Here is a 27,542-nt window from a genome sequence, read left to right on the forward strand (position 1 = left end):
AAAGCTGATGTTCTCATTAATTCCTGACAAGCTGTATTCCAGAGTCATAAGTTGGGAGCATACAGTAGCCTCACCAATCACTTTCACCCCAATGTAACGCTGTGGCGTTCTCATGTGGTGTATGGCCAAGGGTTGTACTCCTGACAGGGTATGATGTGTCTTACGGTGGCCAAGCTTTCTGTCAGGAGAAGAGTCTTTCCTTCTCAGATTACACACACACAGGGAACTCCACAATACAATGTTTGCCCAGTAACTGCCTCTAGGCAGAAGATGATGATGGGGGTAATAGTTAGTGCATGTGAGCCCCACTTATGAAGCAGCTGTAAGAATTTGAAACAGAAGTCTTTACTGAGGGTAATGGGGCAAATTATTATTTACAAACAGCAGTAAACTGAGGTACAGGATTACACTCACGGTTGATGATTGCTGTGAACCTGCAGACAGGCAGATCTTAGTAACCTCTGGTTTTATTAAGTCCGAATATTTCTCTTCAGCACTGTGCTCTGTTTCTGCCCTGAGGTTATTCTTCCTCCTAGAGGTGCAAGTCTTCCTCATATGAAGGCTATTAACTCCCCTTTTCGTGCCAATCCCATTTTTAAGCAAAGCCAGCAGGGAGAAAGTAGGTAATTCCTTCACCTACAAAATGGCTGCCTCTTCTCAAGATGTCCGACCACCAACTGCCACTTCTAATGTAAAACTTTCCCTCAGTATTTGGCTCCTCCCCCTTCTATGTGGCTGTAGAGCTGCAGCCATTGGCTGACCGCCCTGAGGCGTTTTTCCAGAACCTTCTGCATATTAACACAGAGCTGGGTCGCCTGATCAAGCCTGGCAGGGGAAGATTAACCTTTTTTGTGCTGCCTGTCAGCAGGTCTCACAATGTATTTGCAATGCACAGTCCACATAACAATTCACAGCACTTACATGAAAACACACTATATATCCGGCATCCCCTAGAAACGGCCACTTTGTGGGATAACACAACGCCATGTAATATAGATGAGTCAGAGGTTGTCAGTAGAGCACGGGGCGCAATATCGCTAAATTATAGACCAAAAGCCATTACGGTTTTGCTCTATGTGCACACGGTGCGGATTCTGCTGCGGATCCGCAGCGGATTTGGCCCTGCATTTTTCCTGCGGATTTAGTGCATGTTTTGTGCGGTTTTCCACCTGCAGAATTCAAGAATGGAGCAGGTGGAAAACTGCAGCAAGTCCGCACAAAAGAAGTGACATGCTGCTTTTTTCATTCCTCACCTAATCCGCGCTGAAAAGAAAGCAGCATGTGCACAGCGGATTTTGCTTCACTTAGGCTTTAATGCTACTGTACATCACCTGCAGGGCCAAATCCGCAAATCCGCTGCGGATCCGCACCGTGTGCACACACCTTACATCCGCAGGTAATATGCAGGTCATTTGACCTGCGGATTTAGCCAAATCTGCGCGGAAAATTCCTCAGCAGATTCCGCACCGTGTGCACACAGCCTTGATTACAAAACTTCAATTTCATCTATAAATGGTCCAGAAATAGGGTAGGGGGCAAAGACGAAAGGTGGAATTGATGAAATATAAGGGGATGGGTTATGAAACAGGAAATACGGCTATGGATATATTCGCCATGTAATATACGGGAGGAGGATGTATGCAGATACTGTCTATAGCGCTCATGTAAGTGGCATGGGCACCTTCATCCATTTCATCACATCTTTGCTGGTGGATCTTTGATCTGGCACCATAGAAGAGAAAAAGAAGGACAAAGGCACAGCTGTATGACCTCCGGTTAATGAAGCTGCACACACATCAGGGAACACGGGTGCCACTTCCAAGGAAAATAGTCTGTATATCCATGGAGAAGAAAGTGGATAGGCACAATCCGTCCCGTGCAAAGTAATCCTTTATTGTGGTATCAAGTTACCAACAGCAGGCAGATAAAACCATGGAGCAAATACAGACAAAGGATTATTTTGCACGGGACGGAATGTGCCTATCCACTTTCTTCTCTATGGATCTTTGATCTGGGACCTCCACTGATTGCAGAAATGAAGAAGTCAGGAAAATTCCAGGTAAAGTTAGTACAATATGTAATGTGTGCTGTGGGGCTAAATTACTATGGTTATATGGCGTTTCGGAAACTCCATGTAAAAAGTCCCCTGTAATTCATCTTCTGTATTCAACAAACCTAAGAGCAAATCAATAACTCTATTAGCCACCATCTCCTACAAGGTCAACACTTGGGATCCGCTCTAACTCAAGGTGTCTTACGATGCAAGATAACACTTATATGTAATAGACCTCTGTATTTCGGCGCCATGGACAACAAACATGATGGCGTCCTCTAATATCCCCACAACAGAAGCTCAGACATTGAAGAAGGGATCTTTAAAAACTGATATGGTCTCCAAATGTCCATCTTGTGGACCTTAAGAGGTGTGTAAAGTATCTACGAAAGCTTCTTGTCCATGAAGATGAGATCATATGGTAAATTCTATATCCGTCTATATGATCTCTGAGATCAACACTTGGAGGCCGCATTATAGCTGTAGGTCTATTATATAGAATTTTGGTAGAAATTAATTTCCATGTGTTTCAGTACCTTGGAAAACAAACAGGGCAGATTCTTCTATCAGCTCCAAAAATGGGACCTGCTGAGTCATTCTAATATGATGGGATACCCAAAATCCTGGCTATAGAATGGAGGTATAGTATCCATGTACGCTTCCCAATAATATGCACAAGGGCATAAAAGCAGTCCCTCAGCTGCTCTACAGGACCACATTATAATTGAATGTCTATCGCGACGTAGGAGCACTCTCAGTCAATAAATTGTCTTTTATATGATCAGTTTGCAAGACATTTTTGGTGGCTTGGAAGGAAGACAGAATTGGTTTCTGTATGAGCTCCACATGGGGGTCCTCATATCTGAGAAAGAGTTTTTGGTGTTGTATTAACTGTTTATCTTGAGGAGCCAACCTGCCAAACTCTTGGTAGTATCGTCTATGCTCCCTTCCAGTCCATGTCAATGAGGGAATGTATGTAATCCATCCACATTGACTGCCATGATCTCTATGTTCAACATTTGGGTGCAGGTAATTCCTATCTCCCAGTTTTTCCCCCTTACTTTGGCTGATGAACTTATGTTGTAGGTTTGGACATTCTTGCCTAATTGAAAAACAAAAAAACAACTTTAATCACATCTTCTTGCCACCGGCTTCATTTTGAGAACTCACAATGTGGTTGCTTCATGCTTTCAGGTCTATGAAGCCGGATCTGGGCAACTGCTAATGCCCAGGAACCATCCTATAGACCTGAATAGAGAAGCAAAGTGATGGCCGTGGACAGAAACTACTAGGATTTGGACTTCAAGGAACTTGGTCATGTATTGAAATTAGTGTCCATCACTGTTTGATCGCAGTAGTGGCTATTATAAGGAGCTTCATGGGCCTTCTCTATGGATCCATTAAAACCTTTCAACACCTTGTACTATAGACAAAGCTAGGACAGAACTATCTGTTGTGGACTTTTACTACAGGAGATGGGGATATCTATTGTAATTCATGTGGCCTTCTTCTCCATCTGGATAAGGACATGGATGTAAACACTTCCCCATCTGCCTCCACAGCTTCTTTGGCCCTTTGTATGGATGAATTTGCATTTCAGTACCTCGGACAGCAAACATCATTGGGTTTCTGTGAATTCCACATAGGGGGGGTCTTGACTCTTGACTTCTAAGAAGAAGTCCTATAAGACTGGACAACGGCTTTCTTTTTATGAGTGAGAAGTGATACATGCGTCCTGCAGAATTTGCAAATGAACATAGTAGCTTGTGTGTGAACAAGAACATTTGGAGAATATATTAAATGTGTCCGGCGGTGACACAAAGACTATTCCTACAGGGCGAGCCTCGCAGCGCGCTGAGATGACCCTTTCTGTTACTGGAGGACAAAGTGCACTGGCCTCAGTAACACATGCACAAGGCGCGGGTGGGTCATACCGTCCTCCAGAGGGGCTATTAGACAGTGACAAATGGCTTTATAGCCCAGATGCTCTGTGTCTTATTAGGGGACAATGCATTTCTATACCAATCTCAGTGTGTACATATTGTAATAATAAAGATATATATGAAAAGTGGACTCATTTGTCAGGTTCAGTTGTCAGACCCTTGGACTTGGACACAATAATAGCCCTTCAATACAAGAAGTCTAATTAGCGAAATATACTGATGTAGCAGTGCTGACTGGGTCGTGATGACTTTGCAGCTACAAGGTTAAGATATTATTATAAGAGGAATAAGAAACTGTAGTAGATGTGGTAAATGAATAGTACAATAAATGTAGTTTGTAATATAGTGGTGATATCAGCGGTATTATTAGTAGACAACTACATGTAACACCGGATAGTAGATGTTGATGTTTCTGTAATAACACAGCAGACGTTTCTGTAGGAGACGTAGCAGATGTTCCTGTAGATGTAACATATCTTTCTCTAGTAGATCTTTCTGTAATAGATGTAGATATTTCTGTAGCAGCTATATCTGGAAGCACATGTATTACATGTATCTGGTAATAGATGCAGTAGATGTATCTGGCATTAGATATGGTAAATGTACATGCATCTATTAGCAGATGTAGGCTGCAACTCCAAAAGATGTTGGTGACTTTGGATGATTACAGGAATTTTGACCATTTAGAAGTTTTTGTCACGGGTTTACAGCGACAGAGAGGAGCCAGAAGACCACAGCATCTGATTTCTCCTACTCCTGCTCTGTTTGCAAGCACTTCACCTTAACATTAAACAGTGCAGGTTTATATTAGCAGTGCAGGGGTTGGAAGCTTTCCTGCATTAAGGCTCTCAGCTGTTCAGTGTTGGCCACTCCCCTCTCCTATGTATTCTGTGCCCTGGCAAGCACTTATGCCAGAGAAAGCTCATCCTGCATGATTAATAGATGGTGGTTTGTGGTTGTTGTTTGAGAAGATGTTTGGTGGATTTACCTGAGACTGTTAGGTTTTGGGTGTGTTCTAATTCTCCTCTTTCTCCAGCTTTGATTTAATCCCATCCTCTACAGTGCATTCCTATGTTGTTTGTGTGAGTATATTTGTATGATTGGTATTTTCCTTTATCCCTGTTTGTATTACCTTGCTGGTCTTTTTGGTGTATTACAGTACACTACTACTCCCCTCTTCCCTGGGTGGGGGAAGGGTACAGACTGAGGGTGGATTCATGAGCTAAGGCAAGGGACGTGGCCTCGGTATCTTCACCATCAGAAGTAATCCGGGTAACAGGGCGAGCTAGGGCGACCCTAGAGTTAGGGACAAGGAAGCCCCTGGTCCCGGGACACTTGACAACAGAGTCTTAACATTTCTGTAATTGTTTGGTTCCTCTTACTTTGGCCTCCTCTCATGAGGGGAAGGGGTTATGTTGTTCTCTGAAAATCTGTATGTATTTACTGTCTTATCACACAGGTAACCGTGTTTTGCAATCCAATAATTATAAAGGTCACATGTGACTTTGCTCCCAAAGTTTACCAATTGGGTGGCATTACGGTTGTGGTTATTCCATGATTATACAGCGATTCACGTTTCACCACATGTCACCATATTGTCTAAAACAGAGACCATATCCAGCCAAGCCACCTTTGTGAGCTGCTGTTGTTGTAACTGCCTATATTCCCACCTTTCCGCTTTCCTTAAGATCTAGTTATGCAATATTGTAGTCTCCTAAGAAAGTGATTTTCTCATAAAGAACTCGAGCTCTAGGATAAGATCCCCTACAGCAGCTGTAATGGCTGCCATATTGTTGTACGGTATATGGAAGGATTAGAGCAGATTGGTCAAATAGACCTGCAGATTGATAGCATGACCCAGATACAATAATGTCCAATTAATATGTGCAATTCTCAGTTACATACAGATACACAATAGTCTGCACTGAAAGCCATGAATAGCCGTGAGCGAGCAAAGGTCAATCGAATTTAGGAGGTGTGAATAGCTGACACTTCGCAAATAATGGCTTCTCTTGATGGAAGAGGTGATGATAAGGTTTAGGCTCCAAATTGGAGAAAGTAGCTGATAAGTGAGACTCAGCCATAGATTGATTTGCTGTAAACGTCCTTACAGTGGAAGCGATATCCATTATTGATGCCATTGGGGCGTCTAGTACATACAACCTATCCTATTCCCAATACAGATGGGACCATCACTGACGTGCAGGGGAACATAACAATATATTGCATGGTTTAAAAAAAAAATACTCAAACATAATAGTAATTTTATCTAATAAGTATTTTATGTACATGTGATGCCATTTTTAATATCAGAATCTAGAAGTAATGATGTCACTTCATACTCCAACTTATTAACTAGCTGTCAGTTGTCATTAGAACTACAAATAAAGTATGGGGGTTCAATATTAGCTCTTATTATCTGGAAAGTGGACATGTGACCCTATAAACTATGCAGTTAGGTCCATATATATTTGGAAAGAGACAACATTTTTCTAATTTTGGTTCTAGACATTACCACAATGAATTTTAAACAAAACAATTCAGATGCAGTTGAAGTTCAGACTTTCAGCTTTCATTTGAGGGTATCCACATTAAAATTGGATGAAGGGTTTAGGAATTTCAGCTCCTTAACAGGTGCCACCCTGTTTTTAAAGGGACCAAAAGTACTTGGACAAAATAAAATAATTGTAAATAAAATGTCCATTTCTAGTACTTGGTTGAAAACCCTTTGTTGGCAATGACTGCCTGAAGTCTTGAACTCATGGACATCACCAGACGCTGTGTTTCCTCCTTTTTGATGCTCTGCCAGGCCTTCACTGCGGTGGTTTTCAGTTGCTGTTTGTTTGTGGGCCTTTCTGTCTGAAGTTTAGTCTTTAACAAGTGAAATGCATGCTCAATTGAGTTGAGATCAGGTGACTGACTTGGCCATTCAAGAATATTCCACTTCTTTGCTTTAATAATCTCCTGGGTTGCTTTGGCTTTATGTTTTGGGTCATTGTCCATCTGTAGTATGAAACGACGTCCAATCAGTTTGGCTGCATTTGGCTGGATCTGAGCACACAGTATGGCTCTGAATACCTCAGAATTCATTTGGCTGCTTCTGTCTTGTGTCACATCATCAATAAACACTAGTGACCCAGTGCCACTGGCAGCCATGCATGCCTAAGCCATCACTGCCTCCACTGTGTTTTACAGATGATGTGAAGAGAAGACTTAGGGGAGACCTAACATATATGTACAAGTATATCAGAGGGCAATACAGAGATCTCTCCAATGAACTGTTTGTACCAAGGACAAGGGGGCATTCTCATCGTTTGGAGGAAAGACAATTTCTGCACCAGCATAGAAGAGGGTTCTTCACGGTAAGAGCAGTGAGGCTCTGGAATTCTCTTCCTGAGGAAGTGGTGATGGCCAACTCACTGAGTGAATGTAAGAAAGGAATGGATGCTTTTCTTGTGAGTAACAGTATAGAAGGTTACGAATAACAGAATATTATAGGTAGATGGTTGACCCAGCTTAGGGGAAGGAATTTTTTTTTCCCTATGGAGAAAATTGGCTTCTATTCGTGGGTTTTTTGCCTTTCCCAGGATCAACAATGCAGAACAGCTGCACTAAAAATAGGCTGAACTAGATGGACATAAGATCTTCCTTCAGCCTTCAAAACTATGTTACTATGTTATGTTACTATGTGGTATGCTTTGGATCATGAGCTGTACCACACCTTCGCCATACTTTTCTCTTTCCACTCTGGTAGAGGTTGATTTTGGTTTCATCTGTCCAAAGAATGTTCTTCCAGAACTGTGTTGGCTTTTTTAGATGTTTTTTAGCAAAGTCCAGTCTAGCCTTTTTATTCTTGATGCTTATGAATGTCTTGCACTGTGCAGTGAACCCTCTGTATTTACTTTCATGCAGTCTTCTCTTTATGGTAGATTTGGATATTGATACGCCTACCTCCTGGAGAGTGTTGGTCACTTGGTTGGCTGTTGTGAAGGGGTTTCTCTTCACCATGGAGATTATTCTGCGATCATCAACCACTATTGTCTTCCGTGGGCGCCCAGGTCTTTTTGCATTGATGAGTTCACCAGTGCTTGCTTTCTTTCTCAGGATGTACCAAACTGTAGATTTTGCCACTCCTAATATTGTAGCAATTTCTCGGATGGGTTTTTTCTGTTTTTTTGCAGCTTAAGGATGGCTTGTTTCACCTGCATGGAGAGCTCCTTTGACCGCATATTTCCTTCACAGCAAAACCTTCCAAATGCAAGCACCACACCTCAAATCAACACCAGGCCTTTTATCTGCTTAATTGAGAATGACATAACGAAGGGATTGCCCACACCTGTCCATGAAATAGCCTTGGAGTCAATTGTCCAATTACGTTTGGTCCCTTTAAAAACAGCTGAAACTCCTAAACCCTTCATCCAATTTTAATGTGGATACCCTCAAATGAAAGCTGAAAGTCTGAACTTCAACTGCATCTGAATTGTTTTGTTTAAAATTCTTTGTGGTAATGTCTAGAACCAAAATTAGAAAAATGTTGTCTCTGTCCAAATATATATGGACCTAACTGTAGGTTGTCCTACTCTGACCAACAAATCTATACATTTGAGACAATTACCTGGGATTATATATAAGAGGGAATGAGGTCCATACGCCGAGCATGCGCCTTCTTGAAAACCTAGGGTGGTGGTAGAGGTCAGCTTCATACCTTGCTATTTATTTTCAAGGCCACAAGCTTTTTTCAGGTGGCCTATTTCCATGTAGGCTGGTCACATCATTCAGTCCAGTCTCTGCCGGGACTGAGTCTAAAGTCGGCCAAACACTAGAGATGGCTGTCGGCTGAACCATGCTTCGGCCAATTTTTCAGCCATCAGCCATCTTAGCCAACTCTCCCATCCACAGGAGCGGTGCTCATTCAACTGATATATCGGCCATCAGCTTATCTCTGGGAGAACAATGCAATCGCCACTCTGAAATTGGACATGTACGATGGAGATCTCTTACAACTGTTGGTCAGCCAGTTCCCCCATACGCATGAGACCGTCGGCCATACCCATCGATATCAGTGGGTTCAGCCAACTCAAAGGGGTTGCCTGGAACGTTAACATTGATGGCTTATCCATGGTGAGGGTACAACATCAGCACCCTCAGCTGTTCCCAGTGTCTGTGGCAGCTGAAACTACTCAGTTTTGGAGAAGCACAGCTCTGTCAATGGCATAGTGTCCACTGCTGGGTGCTACACAACTGACCCCTACTTAAAGAATAGGGGCCAGATATTCAGTACAGACAATGATAACCTATCCTAAAGATTGGCCATCAATGTTAATGTCCCGGACAACCCCTTCAATCCTAATGTGTATGGGGGTCCTAAGTTGCAAACACGTGTAACCACCTTTCCTATAGATAACAGTAAAAATGGCCAAGTGTGGTCAGATCACAGAGATAGGCAGCTAGACTCTAATAAATATTAGGGGCCTCCAACATCATGAAATATTTCTGAACTCAGCCACCCAATTAAAAGATTTGTCCAGTCTGATGAAAGGGAACCATTCCCCAAAAGGCATATTTGGAAATTTTTATAAAAGCAGAACTTTTTTTTTATTACAAATATCAATACAATAAATCTTTAGCAGAGCTAACAATCCATTGGATTATCCATCAGAGCCAGAAAAGGTGTATTTTTTTCCAAAGCCAGAGTCTTCTGGCTCTAAAGGTGCATCACTGCACCAATTAGTCTCCGATTAAGGATCCTGCACTTGGACACCAGACAGTCGCATCTGACCCCACCACTCCTTCCCCATGTGCCTGATATAACTGCAGTGTCGGACTAGGTTGGCAAAGGCTTGCCGGTAACATTGATTCTTGGGGCAAAGTGCTCAGCTAGATGAAAAATAACCTGAACCCAGTACATAAATCAACTGTTACTTCTATGTAATATTAATTTGGCTAGCTTGTTTAATGAATGATTAGATTATACCTTTTTCTCCAAATTGTGAATCAATCAGCACTATTCATTATATTAGCACTCCTTTACAGGGGCCTACCAGAGGATTCTCCTGTTCTCCTGTCGGCCAGTCTGAGCTTAGATTGAAGAGCTATAACTACTGAAAAAAATGAGTAGCCCCTTGTTGACCCTGTCAGGATAAAGGGTCAATTTTTTTCTTTCTTCCTTACCCTATTAAAAGGTGTGGTTAGTGCAGAAATGTATATATTAAATGAGGGTCACTACTGGGTTGCAATGAATTTATGGGATGGAGAGGGGGCACGTGTGTCCTTTTAGCTCTCAGCCCTCAGGCACTGAGCGATTGATGGGTCAGGATCTCACAAAGAAGTAATTTCTATGGTACAGAGAGAATATAGACATGCACCATATGACAAGAATGAATACTGCTTGCCTTATTTTATATGGTTTCGCCCTAGCAAAACAGTTGTATATTTCCCATATCTATTTCCTAATCACATTCACTGGGTCTAGAACTAGAGAAAGCTCTTGAGTGGACGACTGCGTTAAGACAAATCAAAGAATGAGTACCTTCCATTATGGTGATAAGCTGTGCTATCAGCGAGATGGAAAGCTAACCCAATTTACAGAGGCTTAGCAGTCTGTGTCACATATACTCTGTATTCCCGACTCATCAAGACAGCTTTGTGTACAGCAACGTTATAAGCGCAACCATCCGGGACGTATACAGTTAAACTGGGCACTGACTTTCTAACCTTCTTCAGAATCCACCCCACAGATGTAGCAGGGCAGAATATGTGTGTCAACACCAGCCCTGCCTTCAGAATGTTGATATTTTGAAACAATATATCATATAACATTTCTCAACATTCTATTTGCAACAGTTGCAGTAAATTCCACCTTTTCATTACTCATACCCCTATTGTTAGATAAATTAAAAGGTATTCTTGCATTTCCAATGCAAGTTCCAATTTGGACCAGTCTGTTACCAATAATCTCCATTATCTCGAGTCAAACCTCTTATGCAAATTCTCCCATTGTATCCAAACAGCGCTAATTAACCTTCCATGGAAACCGCATGAAAACACAGATTCCTCATCATTTTCCACCTCAACCCATATGATACAAAGGATCAGCCTGCAACACATTTTACCCTGGCATCAGTAAGGGCAGAGCGGCTGTGCCCTTGAGTTGGATTCATTGTAATCTTACCATTGAGTGCCTGGATAAATGCAGAATATCTGTGTGACTGTAAGTGGATCTGCCCTCAGGGCACCATGCCATGGCAAGTTAACACTGAGAAAAACAGGCAGGTTTTCATTTCCGCCAATATATGATAATATGGTTTATTAAGCAGTGTTAACCGTGTAATGACTGGGCATCCTTGTCATTCAATTGGTCATTTTGAGCCTGACCCAGGGCAGCGCCACCCATCACCACACATTGCATGCACCGTGAGCCGCTCTTATACAAAGCCAATCAAGCCTGCATTGATGGTCATTGGATTACAAGCACAGGACCACGGTAAGACCTCTCCACGCACAATTCACAGCTGAAGTAACGGGCGTCTGCCTGCTCCTGTGCCTGTCACACTGTGAAATGATGTCCTGGAGAAACCTCATTTACGAAATGTATGTCACTGCGAAATGCAAACTTGTCACTGCGGTCAAATAAGAAATCCGGCCAGCTGGAAAGTTTCATTCCACAGTTTCATTCTGAGCTTTTGTATCCAGAACGGAAGGCAATGGAAAGAGTATAAATGTATAATATCCAACACAGAGAAATGACCAGCAGCCCCGTCACACTCACCCCAATAGTGACACTAAGGACAAAGCACTTTAATGTCACGTGGAGCATCCAAAAAGATACAGGGAAGACTGACCACACTGTATACATGGATAGATCCGAGAGACAGAGAGATGGAACTGAGAGATAGATAGATAGCTAGATAGATAGATAGAAGAGATAGAGCCGAGCGATAGGTAAATCAGAGAGAGAGATAGATAATAGAGTGATAGATGGATACATAGATAAATAGATAGATAGATAATAGACAGATAGATAATAGATAGACAGATAGATAATAGATAGACAGATAATAGATAGATATATATAATAGATAGATAATAGATAGAGCGATAGATGATAGATGATAGATAGATAATAGATAAAGATAATAGATAATAGATACATAATATATAGATAATAGATATATAGATAGATAATAGAGAGATAGATAGATAATAGAGATAGACAGATAGATAATAGATGATAGATTGATAATAGATAGATAATAGGTAGGTAATAGATTAACAACATCCATTCCCAGCACCTTTCCCATTAGATAATACCACATGCCCCATCATCCTCTCTACACCCTGGGACCCCACATACAGGACAATGAGCCCCCATCTCTCACCTGTCTTCCACTGGTAGATACTTTTGCCGTCTTGTTCTCCTTGTGAATCCGCTCCCCATAAAGCCGCTGCCAGGATGAGCACAATCCCCCCACAGCAGTGACTGGTGACCGATGAGGGGCTTCTCCCCCGCAGACCCATTGCCTTTCTGTGGCCGCAGCCGGACACAATGGAGACGCTGCAGTCGGTCTTCAGCCCTCAGTTGTTGTCTCTGGTGTCAGCTCTCCGGCTATTGTGGCGGCCAGATGAGCAGGAAGAAGCCTTTACCATGAAGGAACAATAGAGGAGCATTGAGCTTGTGCCGAGGCTCGGGCTGCTCGGGCTCTGCTACATCCTCCTCCTATTCACTGGCTGGTGGCAGTTTTCCATCAGCTAAAAGGGAGACATCTGTCCGCAGGGGGCTCCAGCTGACTGCACGGGCTATCTGGTCTGGGAGGTCGCAGGAATAAATTATACCAGCTGGAGAAATGGAAAAAAAGAGAAAGAAAATTCAGAGAGGGAGGAAGGAAAAGCAGAAGACAAGCAGGCGAGGAGGACCACCATGTGACTGCAGGAGCCCCCAGATGCCACTGACACAAGGCTGGGACTGGAGAACGCGCCGGAGATGGGGATTAACATGTCATAGGGTGGAGATGGGGAAGGAATGTGATAAAGGGGATAAGAATGGGATCACAGCCAATATAATGATGCACCCAATAAATATCAGAATAATGAGAACACACCAACGCGAGAATAAAAAACATATTATTACTAAAAATAATAGTTACAATAATGAAAATAATAACATTATAATAATACAATAATAATAGAAAATTGTATATAATGTTTTATTTATTATTAGTAGTATTATTATTATTATATGGTCACTGACATTTCAACAAACTTTGCATTAATCAACAATACAAGCAAATATAAGAAACTTTGTAATATATCTTATCAGAAAAATATAATTATTTCTTCTCTTATGAGCCACTTCACCTTCTCATGCCTCCTGAACTTATTATTCACCCAAAAAATGCTGTCATGTTCAAGAGGGATCAGATTACAGCTTTCATATGTAGTCTAGGGAAAGGAGAGGAGAAGGCAGGAGCAGAGAGAAAGAGGCAGGCACACACACATATAGTCCTGTGCTACAGCTTTCTAGTCTTTTCTTCTCACTGTAGAGCTGGATTCGCAGTTACACTGCTCAATGCTGTTGTATGATATCCTCCCTGCTGCTTCTACTTCTAAAGATATTTTATGATACATAGAAAAAGGAGAGCAGAAAGCCCTCCTGTCTATGTGGGTGCTGAGTATGGGAAAGATCTCATGTATACACACAACAGCTTCTATGGAAACTGTTTTAGAAGTCAATTAAGAGACAACGATGAGCAACCACCTCTCCACTGACAGAGGCTGCAAATTGGGGGATGCAGATATTCAGCATATTTCTACGTCCCAGTGGTGGGCGCCATATCCTTGGAATGTACTGTCTGTGCACTTGGCTATCAGCTTTACTCACATTAGCAATGAATAAGAAGAAGAATAAAGACCAAAACAGATACCATAATAAAAAATGGCTTCACAGGATGCCTATACCACCATGGGAAGGCACAGTGAAGGAAAAAAGGACACTCCCAAAAAGAGCAATACAGAGAAAAACAGAGCAATACGTCCAAACTTGTATAAAAAGTATTAGTTTATTATTACATGATTACAAATAGAATATTAGTACATATTACCACAATAATATATATAGCTCAATAATAGAGACAATATAGAGATAGGATCAGGTAGAAAGCAGCAGGTACAATCACATCATATAATAATAAAGTGAATAGTGCTTATGTAAACCTACAGGATCAATAGAAAGTAGTGGGAAAATATAAGTATTATGTAATTGGCCTGTGCCCAAAATCAAATCACGGCTGATATATAGAAATGTCACCATGTCCCCGCAGGTTCTTACCCATATTGTGAAATGAGGGATGACACACTGTTAGCTGAAATGCGCGTTTCGCATCAGCTTCCTCAGGGGGCCATGCTACTTTGTGTGTCTCAATCAAGCATTTAATATCTCACTCACAGCTGTATCGAGTACCGGTAACTGGTGCATGTGTACACGCATCCACGCCGGTACTTGCATCACTTCCGGCGGCCGACATGACGCTGCGGGTCAGAATGACGTCAGTGACCCACACACGTCATGTCTGTGAGCCATCCGCGATGCTCCGGATCACATGAAGACATGAGCACATGGGACTCGGGAAGAAGATAACAGACCAGGCACACCCCTGATATACACCCTCATGTTAGAAAAGAACCGTCCCACGTGTGCAAAGTACGAGTGTGCAAAATAGTGCATGACATAGCCAAAGACGGAAATACCAACAATGTATAAAACGCACTGTATAATAGGAATGATAATCATCATGCAGAAATCTGGTGACGACCATTGCTCCATACAGTACAATAGCGAGTGAAAGGGATTGCTAAATAATTAAACATAAAAATACAGATACACATACTGTGTCCAATGTGGTTTAGTGCAGTACCCCGTCACTTAATATACGGAAGTATGTAGAACATTGTACATAGATACAAGAAAAATAAATAAAAACAAACATCATAAAGTGCTGGTGCCACAATGAATTCACATAATGTACAGTATAGTGCAATATATTCGTCAGTAACCCTAACATATTGCATAGTCATACAGGTTGCATAAACCCAATACAAGTGGTACAAAAACCACGTGGGATGGAGAAAAAAACACAAAAAATGCTAAGTACATAGCGGATACATTCACCTAATATACATATATAGAAAGCTTGGCGTAGACATGCATGTCTAATTATTAATAAATAAATGTGTCATCCAGTGTTCCAATAGCCAGAGAGGATAATAAAAGGGGAGGGCAATTCAATGCTTGTTACTTCCCATGCAGACACAGTCTACTGATCATCACATAGATAACAACTAAGAAAGAATAAAGGAAAGAAAAACTCACAAATTAGAAGTTAAAATTAAATCCAGGGACATAGGTTTATAGAAAGGACGCAAAGCTTAAGTGTTCGTTTAACCCTGCCGTGACCACTGTGTTCAGAACAGAGATCCAGGGGCACTCTCTTTGTACGAGAAGAATACGTTTGGTGTCACCACCGCTTATGCCAGCCTGAATCCTATCCATTCCCCAGATTCGCAAGTTTTTTGGATTGCAATTATGGTGAGCTGGAAAGTGCCTCAGAATGGTTGTGAGAGTACTGACATCCTCACCATCACGGGCGGCCAGTATATCTCTAACATGCTCACATGTGCGAACACGTAGTTCACGTGATGCGAGTCCGATGTATATCAACCTGCATGTGCATATAGCAGAGTACACAGTGTGGGTGGTATTGCTGGTGACATACTCCTTAGGCCCCTTTCACACATCAGATTTTTGCCATCAGTCACAATCCGTCGTTTTTTGAAAAAAATGGATCCGGCGACTGATGCCGCTGGATCAGTTTTTTTCTCATAGACTTGTAGACTTACAGTGGGGAAAAAAAGTATTTAGTCAGTCAGCAATAGGGCAAGTTCCACCACTTAAAAAGATGAGAGGCGTCTGTAATTTACATCATAGGTAGACCTCAACTATGGGAGACAAACTGAGAAAAAAAAATCCAGAAAATCACATTGTCTGTTTTTTTTTCATTTTATTTGCATATTATGGTGGAAAATAAGTATTTGGTCAGAAACAAAATTTCATCTCAATACTTTGTGATATATCCTTTGTTGGCAATGACAGAGGTCAAACGTTTTCTGTAAGTCTTCATAAGGTTGCCACACACTGTTGTTGGTATGTTGGCCCATTCCTCCATGCAGATCTCCTCTAGAGCAGTGATGTTTTTGGCTTTTCGCTTGGCAACATGGACTTTCAACTCCCTCCAAAGGTTTTCTATAGGGTTGAGATCTGGAGACTGGCTAGGCCACTCCAGGACCTTGAAATGCTTCTTACGAAGCCACTCCTTCGTTGCCCTGGCGGTGTGCTTTGGATCATTGTCATGTTGAAAGACCCAGCCACGTTTCATCTTCAATGCCCTTGCTGATGGAAGGAGGTTTGCACTCAAAATCTCACGATACATGGCCCCATTCATTCTTTCATGTACCCGGATCAGTTGTCCTGGCCCCTTTGCAGAGAAACAGCCCCAAAGCATGATGTTTCCACCACCATGCTTTACAGTAGGTATGGTGTCTGATGGATGCAACTCAGTATTCTTTTTCCTCCAAACACGACAAGTTGTGTTTCTACCAAACAGTTCCAGTTTGGTTTCATCAGACCATAGGACATTCTCCCAAAACTCCTCTGGATCATCCAAATGCTCTCTAGCAAACTTCAGACGGGCCCGGACATGTACAGGCTTAAGCAGTGGGACACGTCTGGCACTGCAGGATCTGAGTCCATGGTGGCGTAGTGTGTTACTTATGGTAGGCCTTGTTACATTGGTCCCAGCTCTCTGCAGTTCATTCACTAGGTCCCCCCGCGTGGTTCTGGGATTTTTGCTCACCGTTCTTGTGATCATTCTGACCCCACGGGGTGGGATTTTGCGTGGAGCACCAGATCGAGTGGGAGATTATCAGTGGTCTTGTATGTCTTCCATTTTCTAATTATTGCTCCCACAGTTGATTTCTTCACTCCAAGCTGGTTGGCTATTGCAGATTCAGTCTTCCCAGCCTGGTGCAGGGCTACAATTTTGTTTCTGGTGTCCTTTGACAGCTCTTTGGTCTTCACCATAGTGGAGTTTGGAGTCAGACTGTTTGAGGGTGTGCACAGGTGTCTTTTTATACTGATAACAAGTTTAAACAGGTGCCATTACTACAGGTAATGAGTGGAGGAAAGAGGAGACTCTTAAAGAAGAAGTTACAGGTCTGTGAGAGCCAGAAATCTTGATTGCTTGTTTCTGACCAAATACTTATTTTCCACCATAATATGCAAATAAAATGAAAAAAAAACAGACAATGTGATTTTCTGGATTTTTTTTTCTCAGTTTGTCTCCCATAGTTGAGGTCTACCTATGATGTAAATTACAGACGCCTCTCATCTTTTTAAGTGGTGGAACTTGCACTAATGCTGACTGACTAAATACTTTTTTTCCCCACTGTATATTAGCGACGGATTGCAAAGGATGGCCTCACGTTTTGTCCGTCGTTCGCCGGATCCGTCAAAAAATTTTTGTCCAGCGGCCGGACACGACGCACAAAACAATGTTTTTGTGTCCGTCGAAAAATCGGATCCGTCGCTGTCCGTCGTTTGCTAGAGTGAAAGCCTATGGGCGCAGGATCCGTCGTCATCCATCAAATGACGGATGCCGGTGACGGATCCGTTTTTTTAACTGAGCATGCTCCTGACAGGTTAAAACACAAAAGAAAGAATAGATATATATACATAGAATACATATATAAATATATATATATATATATATATATACACACACACACACATGTCATTGAGACACACATATATATATATTTCATAGAGTTCTACATAGCATAATAGCCGCTAAATCAATTGCCGGCTTCAGTAAAATCATTCCCGAACCCGACATGATATGACACATGGTTTACATATAGTAAACCATGTCGTATCAAAACGATTTATATATTTCAGTGTTTACTCAATTTAGTAGTTTGTGTTAGGAAAAATTTGGAACTCTAGGGGTTAAAATTAAGGCTATAATCGCAGAAAAAAATTGCGTGGGCTCCCGCGCAATTTTCTCCGCCAGAGAAGGAAAGCCAGTGAGTGAGGGCAGATATTAATAGCCTAGAGAGGGACCATTGTTTTTGGCCCCCTCTTGCTAAAAAAATCTGCCCCCAGCCACCTCAGAAAAGGCGCAAATATAAGATGCACCTTTTCTGGCACTTAGCCTCTCTATTCCCATGGCCTTTAATGGTGGCTCATGGGTTAATAATAATGGGTTAATGTCACCTTGCTATTCAAAGGTGACATTAAGCCGGGTTAATAATGGAGAGGTGTCAATAAGACACTTATCCATTATTAACCATAGATTAGTAAAAGGTTAAAAAAAACACACAAATTAATTAAAAATTCTTTTAATTAAATAAATACAAAGTTTTTGACCAAATTTATTATTCTGCAATCCAAGAAAGCCCTTGTTCTGTAAAAAAAACTAAAATAAAAAACCAACAATATACATACCTCTCAGCCGTTCAGTCAGTTCCCCACTGCAATCCATCACAAGGGGTTAACTAGTGTACCACAGGGACCGGTGCTAATGCTACCGACCCCGCTGTAAACCACTGCAGAATGAATGAATTCATCTCTGCGCAGGCGCTCCGGCTGACCGGAGATTAACTGAGTAACGTGGGAAAGTTTCTGAACTTTTTCTCACGCTCCTGAGCTCAACTCACGTCAGCCAGGGACTCCACGCAGCCTCACTGACTACCGCTGACGTCAGTGAGGCTGCGCGGTAGCGAAACGCGCGATGGAGTGGTGTGTGCAGGAAGGCACCTTTTGGTCAGTATACACTGTGTACATCACTTTCACCATGCACTTTAATTTTTGATCTATGGTTGATTATTTGAAGAGATGAATGGTATCTCTTGCACTTGCACTTTATTTTGAACTATATGTCTCTTGTGATTATTCACTATAGTGCATATTCACTTAAGTACTTGCAGTATATTGCACAATTTCTATTATAATAGTAGTATATCTCTTATATATGGGTGATTTCATCATGTGTATATTTTCTCCCTCTATGGTCACTATTTTGATTACACATATCGATTGATATATACAATGTTTATATAGAGATATATTTTCACCTCCTAGATTGTCACTTTACTATCCATTTTTGTTTTTTTCCTTGCCCCTGCATACATATTGCGTTTTATTATTTCTTCTTAGAAACATTTCAATGATAACAAGAATTAAAACGTTTTTTGCAACATCTTGTCTGTTTTTATTTTATTATATGTCTTGGAATTTTTTTGTGATAAATTGAATAAAATAAATCATTTTTTATTACTTTGAATGTCTTTTTGTTTGGATTATATTTTATAATAGATATTTGGAGTTTTTATACTTTTTAGTATACTACTGGTAATTCTTTTCAGTATAGGTATACTTCACCTCTACTAACCTGTGGGCTTGATGTCAACTGACAATACAAAGGTGACATCAACCTCACAACTATTACCACACTTGCCACCACAGGGCAAGTGGGAAGAGCCAGTCAAAATGCCAGCGGATTAATATTTTTAGGATGGGGCAATTTCCATGGCCCCTTACCAGCCTGAGAATGCTAGCCCCCAGTTGTCTGCTTTAGCTTGGCTGGTTGTCAAAAATGTGGGGGGACTCCATGACTTTTTTTAAATTAGTTATTTAAATGATTAAAAAAAAAGTATATACCTCTCTATTCTTGATAGCCAACCTTGATAAAGCTGACAGCTGAGAGTTGCAGCCTGCAGCTGTCAGTTTTGCCATGCTGGTTATCAAAAGTAGAACTGACATCAATTTTTTATTTATCTATTGATTTATAGTGCAGGATCTGGCTGATGAATACTCCCATCAGCCGGCAGTTGCTTTTGCTGTTATCAGCAACACCAGGTGTAGGATGATGGGAGTAGTACTCAAAACAACTGCCACCTCTGTGACCAGTGGTAAACTTTTTAACTCCGGTCACAGCTGCTGGCTCAAACTGTCATCTGACAGTGAGGAACGGCAGCTCTCTGAAAAGCGATAATGATCTTACCGCCGAACAGAGGCAGTGTTTGCCGCGCTGTCATGCAGATTACAGCATTGGAAACAATGGATGTTCGGGCCCCCAAGACATCTAAATGGGGTTTGGGTACTGTACCAGTACCCAAACTGAACTTTTTAAAATATTCGACAGACCAGAACATCCAGGAGTCCGCCCATCACTATTTAGAAGCATTATAATGACACTGCTATTTTTAAGGGTGGAGATGTGCTGCAGAAGACCGGAGAAGATGGAAGTCTGCAGTGATGGCTGTGGATGTGAAAAATCATAATGGCGTCTGGACAATAGGAAATTAAAAGAAAGAAAGACTCCAATCAGAGATAACATCATCTATAAGGTACCTGGATGTAATTTTTTTTTTATACTGACTAATTCTCCTATTTTTATTTATTTTAAATGCATTAAAGGCGTTGTCCAAGTTTATGATGAGCCTGCAGTTGTTCTATGTGACTGCAAACTTCTCAATTCTCACAGTGTGCACTGCACATGCCAACTAGACGTGTGTGGCCTCACTCAATGAAAATGAATTCAGTGAGAAGTCTAGTAGGAATGTGGACAGACGCATACAAGTCACATACTTGTACTGACATGACCATCCACTCTTGCCATCGGCAAGGGAGAATCCTAAAAGTGTGCAGTGCATACGCTGTGAGAATTCAGAAGCCTGCAGTCACCTATAGTGACTGCAGACTTTCATCTCAAACCTGGACGCGCCTTATTATTATAAAATGAAGCCCTGTGGCCAATCCTAACAGCGTGTATTATACTGACTGTCAGGACTCAGTTCTGCAGGTTCCAGCAGTCATCACACGGCCGCTTCATTCATATGCGATTTTCATACTACGTGATAACGAGCTTCTCTTTCTGCTTCTCTCAGTTTTTCACTGAGCATTGAGAGAATTAGGAAGAGCAGCTCGTTAATACATGACTACGTCTACAAATCGCATATGTGCTGTGGGGGGCGCTAAACTGAATTCCGGAAAACCAAGATACATTTCTGTCTGGAGGCCCCGGACAGCACAATTTGAGGTGAGGAAGGTGCTTGTGTCCCTGATTCTGGGCAATGTACCTGGAGGTTTTGGACTACTTGTATGTTTAAGCCTAAAAAATCTTACATGAAGCCTCTTCTATCAATGTGCGGCATGGAACACGTTTCCTCGCTATTTACATCTCGCTAATCCCCCTCCGCTCCTCCGCTGCATATATTAACCAGCATATAATTATTTTATAATTAATTTCCCATTAAGCAGAAGCCACTGATGAGCTTTCTGCGGCCGTTGTGTCAATTTATTGATAGTCTTTGCCTGGTGAAAGTTTTAAGCACAAGACCCAGGTGCAGCGATTGAGGAGGACAGAGCATTAGCCTCGGGCCTCCGTCCTCCAGGGACTTATAAAGCCACGATCTGGCAGCATATATGAGCCTTGGTATATGGGCTATAGCTGATACCGCCGTCACCCTCTACACACGTCATCATTTTTGAGGTCGTTAAGGCCAAAGCTGCACAAGTCTATGTCAATCACGTGTAAAGGAATGGAATATATAATTAGCAAAAATTGTTACTAAATCATCCATAAATCATCCAGATTGTGGTGCCTAAGGCTTCTTTTGCATTTACCGTGTTTTTTGTGTGCCGTTTTTGCGGCCCCAAAAGATTTCTATGGGGCCGCAAAATCGGCCTGCAAAAATTAGTGGGAGCGCCTTGTGCCGTATGGCCGTGAGGACTGTATTTGCGGCCGTGAAAAAAGATCGAGCCTGCTCAAGCTTTTTCACAGCTTACGGACACGGCCCCCATTGAAAATCAATCAGTTCCAGTTTTGCGGAACGCAGTTTTTTTTTTTTCCAATACTTCTTCCATAGTATTGGAAACATGAAAAATGGCGATCCGCAAGTTTTCTGTGGTCCGTTATTGCGGCAGACCGTGAAAATTGCGGCACTACGGCCCGCGAAAACAGGCCGCAAAAAACCTGGTAAGTGTAAAAGAAGCCTGAGGGGAAGGGGTTTGGAATATGCCCCGGCACCCTTGTCTCTGGCAACGTTTGTCTTCGATCTAGAAGTGACGACCAGTGGGATGTTCTTGGCTGCAGAGTTTCTCTGAAGACGTTCCGCTATTGTAGAGAACCGGCTCCGGATCCGACCTTTTTTTTATGCAGAATCGGTCTTGATTAAATAATGCGCCGCCGCTACCCGGCATAAATATTCTGACATCAGAAGAAATTAGCCGCGGTGGCGGCGGTCGCTCTGCCTTTGTATTTACTTTCCACTCTGATACGCATTTAAGAGGGAATTAAAGGCTCAGGAAGCCGAAGCATTGTGCGCCTGTGATTAAGAGAGATAAGCAAGTGCAGATTACTGGTCCTCAGCTGCGGAAAAACAGGCAGCGGATTAAGGGCTGAGAAGAGATCCACAGAGATCCAGAGATAGATCTGACTTAGGAAAAGCATCTGGTATCCACAAGTGAGAAACAGAACTTTCTATGAAATCAAAAAGATAGATAATAAATAGAAAGATAGATAGATAACAGATAGGGGAGTAGTACCACACAGTACAATACCATAATAAACCCAAAGCAAAAAGGTCAAAATAAATCGCCCTTCCTAACTTATCAAATAATCCAAACAGCCGGAAGAAATAGGCGCGCATCAATGAAATAAATTAAATCAATTTATTAATGCCAACAAATTTGTATGTAAAACAGGAGTAGAGACAAACAGGTGTCACAGCACCATACACACCACAATCAAGTAAGCAACATGTGAGCTATAGGGGTATAATTACATATGTGCAATGTGCACAATATATTATTGGGCCACACATTAAGCAAACATGATAAGAGTACAAAATACTGTGTTAAGAGTACAACTCCTAACAAAAAGGGGGTATTTAAAAAAAAAAAAAATATATAAAACCTCTGGTTAAATATAACCCCTCAAAAATAATTAGTGACATGTGTCATAGGAGAAGTCCGGAATAACCATATATAGCGGAACAAATTCCCACATGATAGTATTACAAATACACAGATTATTGCACCTGAGCCCACTAAAGTGCAAACAACATGATGTAAACTTGAGCAAAGTGCTGTGTGCATACCTGGCGATGAGAAACAGAACCCTGATGCACGTTTCGCGTCAGCTTCCTTGGGGAGTTTGTTTTACATACAAATTTGTTGGCATTAATAAATTTATTTAATTTATTTCATTGATGCTCGCCTATTTCTTCCGGTTGTTTGGATTTTTTCAGTACAATACCATAAGCCTGATTAGCCAGTATATCAGCAGTGCCTTTGTTTCCTAAATATTGCTGCCATACAGTAATGAAACTACAGTGCCATGTATTTTCATATATCATGGTGCATTTAATCAATATTGCCATATAGTACTGAAATAACAATGATGTATGTATTCAAGAAACACTGGCATATACTGCAACAACAGAGCCAATGCAATGCCCAAATAATAAGACCTTCAATTTTCTAAATAACGATACATTTAGTGCCTAAACACCAGTGCCATATATTTCCAAGTACTATCAACATCAAGTGCTGAAGGAACAGCAACATCTAATTAACAAGTAATAAATAATCTGCCATAAGGTGCCACAACAGTGCTTATAGTCACATGTACTGTGTCATACAGTATATACAGTGCCGTATATTTCCAAGGTACAACGATCAAATGAGCTTAACCATGGTGCAGCACAGTGAAACAATCATTACGTAACACAACATCAGTGCTATTTATTTCCTAATACAATGCTTAAAAACAGTGCCATCCAATTCCCAAATAATCCTGCCATAAGGTGCTGAAACAAAATTGCCCTATGTACCATACTAATCATACAATATTGCCATACAGCTCTGAAACAACAGCAGTATCATACATTTCCTACTACCGCTATACAGTGCTTAAACAGCAGTGCCATCCATTTCCTATGTCATACCTTCATACAGTATCAAATAACTTTTCCACGTGCAATATCTCCATAAAGCTAAAAACAACAGTACCGCAAGCTCCCATAGTGAGCAATGTATGGCACTGTTGCGTGTGCGCTGTGAAGTAAGACCGCCATAGTGTGCTGAAACATAGCACTTCTCCTAATAATACCACTACTATACCACTTTTTGCGCTAATACCCCGCAGTGCTGATATAACAGTGTGGCGCCCCCAAGAGTATGGTCGCCACAGTGGCATTGCTTTCCTCCAGGGAGAGTGATGTCAGGCTTGGAGGCAATGAAGGGTCTCTCTAACAGTTAATCATATCATGCAACACAGTTCCCATTCCAGGCCAACAGAGGGAGCTCTGAAACAGAATTGGGGGAGGAGTGCTCTCTGAGGGCCAGGAAGTGAAATGAGGAGTTAATGTGAGGAGGGCAAAGAGTGTAGATGTGTGGAGAGAAGCTGGAGGTTGAGCTGAGGATAGAGAGCTCCCTCCCAGTGATAGCGCATGATCTGGAGCCTGGTTTCCACGGGTGTATGGATACTGAAGGTCCTGCAACAGAAACCAGAGGAATAGGAAGCTGAAAATGCTCTATTCCCAACTAAGACTTGGAGGCAACACAGCAACGGGTGAGCCAAGAGAGATAGAGGGCTACAGCTGTCTACCATACGAGGTAGTTCTAAGAGAAGATAAGAAGGAGGAACTTCAGTGTAACACTGTACTGGATGTACCTCAAGCCAGCGCTAGGAAGGAGACTACACAACCCATCTGATAGAGAGATCCCTGAGTTGCTTCCAGGCTAGCCTGCTCCCGTGCCATCTGTAACCAGGACCCTGGACTGTGTTTGCCAAGTAAAGGTAAAGAAACTGCACTCTGTTGTGTCCTTGCCTCCTTCCTGCAACATCCTCAGCACTGCTACATCTCTGTGGCAAACACTGCACCCTCTTCCTAAACATTCCGCTACACTACCCTGGGACCAACAGCCCTACCTGTGGAGGGCTACAACATCATTGTTGCACTACATCATCTGTCCCAGAGGATCTGCTTGCAGCGTCGGCTTAAAACCTCCCTTGCCGAACACCACAGGTGGCGTCACGAATCACTTATAAACTTTATTCCCAACTCAACCCCTTTTACATGGGCGCCCAGGGCCACGGACCGGGTCACCGCTGCTGTGACAATCCCCTCTGAGAGACCGGCCCGGCACCGAGTACCCCACAGCCCTGGGAGGGCGACCCATTTTGGTGTCACGAACAGGATTACGGAGCCCGGTATCCCCGGGTCCTGTGTGCCAGAGACTGTTTGGTGCTATAGACTGTGTGCGAAGTTGGCACCATTGCCGCCAATGTCCCGCTGATTGGCGCGCGGGAAGAAAAGGGGGCAGGCCTTCGTGGGCGGAGTCAGCCGAGAAGCGCGAAAGGAGAAGAGTGTGCGGGAAGTGAAAAGCTGAGGCCTGCAGTTCCGGCGTCCCCTCATCCCGCCGAGGAGCGGCATCCGATAAGCCAGCGCAACCCCGTGGCCTGGCCCACGTTAACTAGGGGGGAGAGAAAATGTCTGATGACAATGCCAATGCAGCGGCGGACGCCCCCGCAGACCCACAGCGCCGCTGAATCCAGCAGCCAGTGTTGCTTCCAGGGCACCGCAAGAAACAGCGCCCACCGCAGCGGTCCCCATAATGCCGCTGTCTATGCCTTACATACCGGGAGCAGCCTGACTACCGCAGTATTCAGGGGAGTCACATATCCTGAGTGAATTTAAAGAAAGACTGTGCAGTTTCTTTTAGGTGTATCCTCTATCTGAAAGTCAGAAAGTGAACATCCTGATTGGGCAGCTAACAGGTGCAGCACAGAGAGAAGTAAAAGCCTGGCAGGACACTGATAAAGAAACTGTTAAAAAGATTCTGGCCAAGCTAAGAAGCACTTTTGACACCCGCACTGCAGCTGAAATCAAGATGAGGTTCTTTGGATTTACAGAGAGCGCAGGACAGTATACGGGACTATGCTCTTAACCTGCAGGAGGCGCTGCGAGCCATAAAGCAGATGGATCCAGACAGTGTGCAGGACGGAGACAGACTGTTAAAGGAGCAGTTTATTGAAAGACTCCTATCCAGTACCCACAGAGCACAGCTGCGCATTATTGCCCTGCAGAACCCTGACCTGGATTTTGCAGACTTCAAGGACAGGGCTATACGGGTGCTGCATGAACCAACTGTCAGTCGTCCAGCGCCCCCTAGGCGCCCAGCGATCACCTACCACCAGGAAACATCTTTCCCCCTCATCCCTGTGGAGGCTGATGCACAGACTCTGGACAATGACCCATCTTCAGAACTGCGTCTTCAGGTCCAGGAGTTGACCAAAGGTATGGCTGCACTTGCCAAAACCATGCAGTCCCTGCAGGAGTCCTCCAAGGAGAAGATCCAGTTGGCCTCCAGTCTAGAGGATGTACCGTGGATGCGGAAGAAGAGGATCACGCCACTCCGAGGGAGGAACAACGATCGCTATAACCAGAACGGATATCCCATCTGTCGTCACAGCCACAAAGCAGGTCACCTTGCAATATTCTGTCCTTTAAATGAGTAACCCCTTGGGCAGAGGGCCAACCCCCAGGAGTAGGAACACAAGGCCCAAGGAACTGGCGAGCCAAGTATGTTGGAGGGAGACCGATCCTTCCAGTGGTGATTGACGGCATCCCCATGAACGCTTTGCTGGACACTGGCTCCCAGGCGACCACTTTGCCCTATATCATCTACAAGCGGTATTGGACTGACTCTGAACTCACCCGTGGCCCAAATGATGAACTAACAGTAGTTGCCAGTAATGGTCAGTCTTTACCACAATTGGGATGTAAAGAAATTACGGTTAATGTGGGGAGGGTGGAGGTAAAATGTCAAGGTCTGATAGTTGTGGATATTGATCGACGAGAATGTAATCTCATGATGACTCTTGGTACAAATGTAATTGAAAATTGTCTTTCCGAGGTTATTGTCTTGTTGCAACAGGTGGCTGAGACTGCTGGTTCCAGTGAACAACGAGTCCTGCAGAAGGAGATCAGAGCCCTGATGCAAAGACAGCAGGTAGAACTCTCTGGTGGAGAAATTGGCAGTGTCAGAGTGAGTGATGCTTTACCCATTGCAATACCCCCAGATGTGAAATGTTGATTTGGTGTCTGGCAGCCATAGGCCTCAGAGGAAAAGATTACCAGGCAATGGTAGAACCAGTATACTCTGATAGCAGGCCCACTGTCCTGACAGCCAGAGGGGTAGTTGATGTACGAAAAGGGAAAGTACCTGTACGCCTTTTGAATTGTGGGGAGGAGGAGGCCACAATACCTCGGTATGCCTCAGTTGCTAAGCTGCTTACTGTCAGTAACAATGCAATGCAGGCAGCAGAGCCCTTGGTCTCATCCGACCAGGTGGAGGACAATGGCTCTGTCAAGCAGCTGGGGGAGTGGTGCCAGCAACTGCAGGTGGGAACTGACACCACCCCTTC

The 27,542-nt window shown here is 42.9% G+C and overlaps 1 protein-coding gene across 1 annotated transcript in view; it reads right to left on the reverse strand.

Moving 5' to 3' along the window:
- Positions 1-27,542, reverse strand: part of THSD7A (thrombospondin type 1 domain containing 7A) — a 730,410-nt gene that overhangs the window by 370,267 nt on the left and 332,601 nt on the right. Inside the window, exon 4 of the mRNA XM_073582113.1 lies at positions 12,375-12,831. Within this exon, the coding sequence (XP_073438214.1) occupies positions 12,375-12,513 (139 nt within the window). The 5' untranslated portion in view covers positions 12,514-12,831. The remainder of the gene's footprint in view (positions 1-12,374; positions 12,832-27,542) is intronic.

Source organism: Dendrobates tinctorius, unplaced genomic scaffold (genome assembly GCF_039654945.1).
Source record: "Dendrobates tinctorius isolate UK_male_01 unplaced genomic scaffold, ASM3965494v1 ptg000070l, whole genome shotgun sequence".
NCBI classification, from domain to species: domain Eukaryota; kingdom Metazoa; phylum Chordata; class Amphibia; order Anura; family Dendrobatidae; genus Dendrobates; species Dendrobates tinctorius.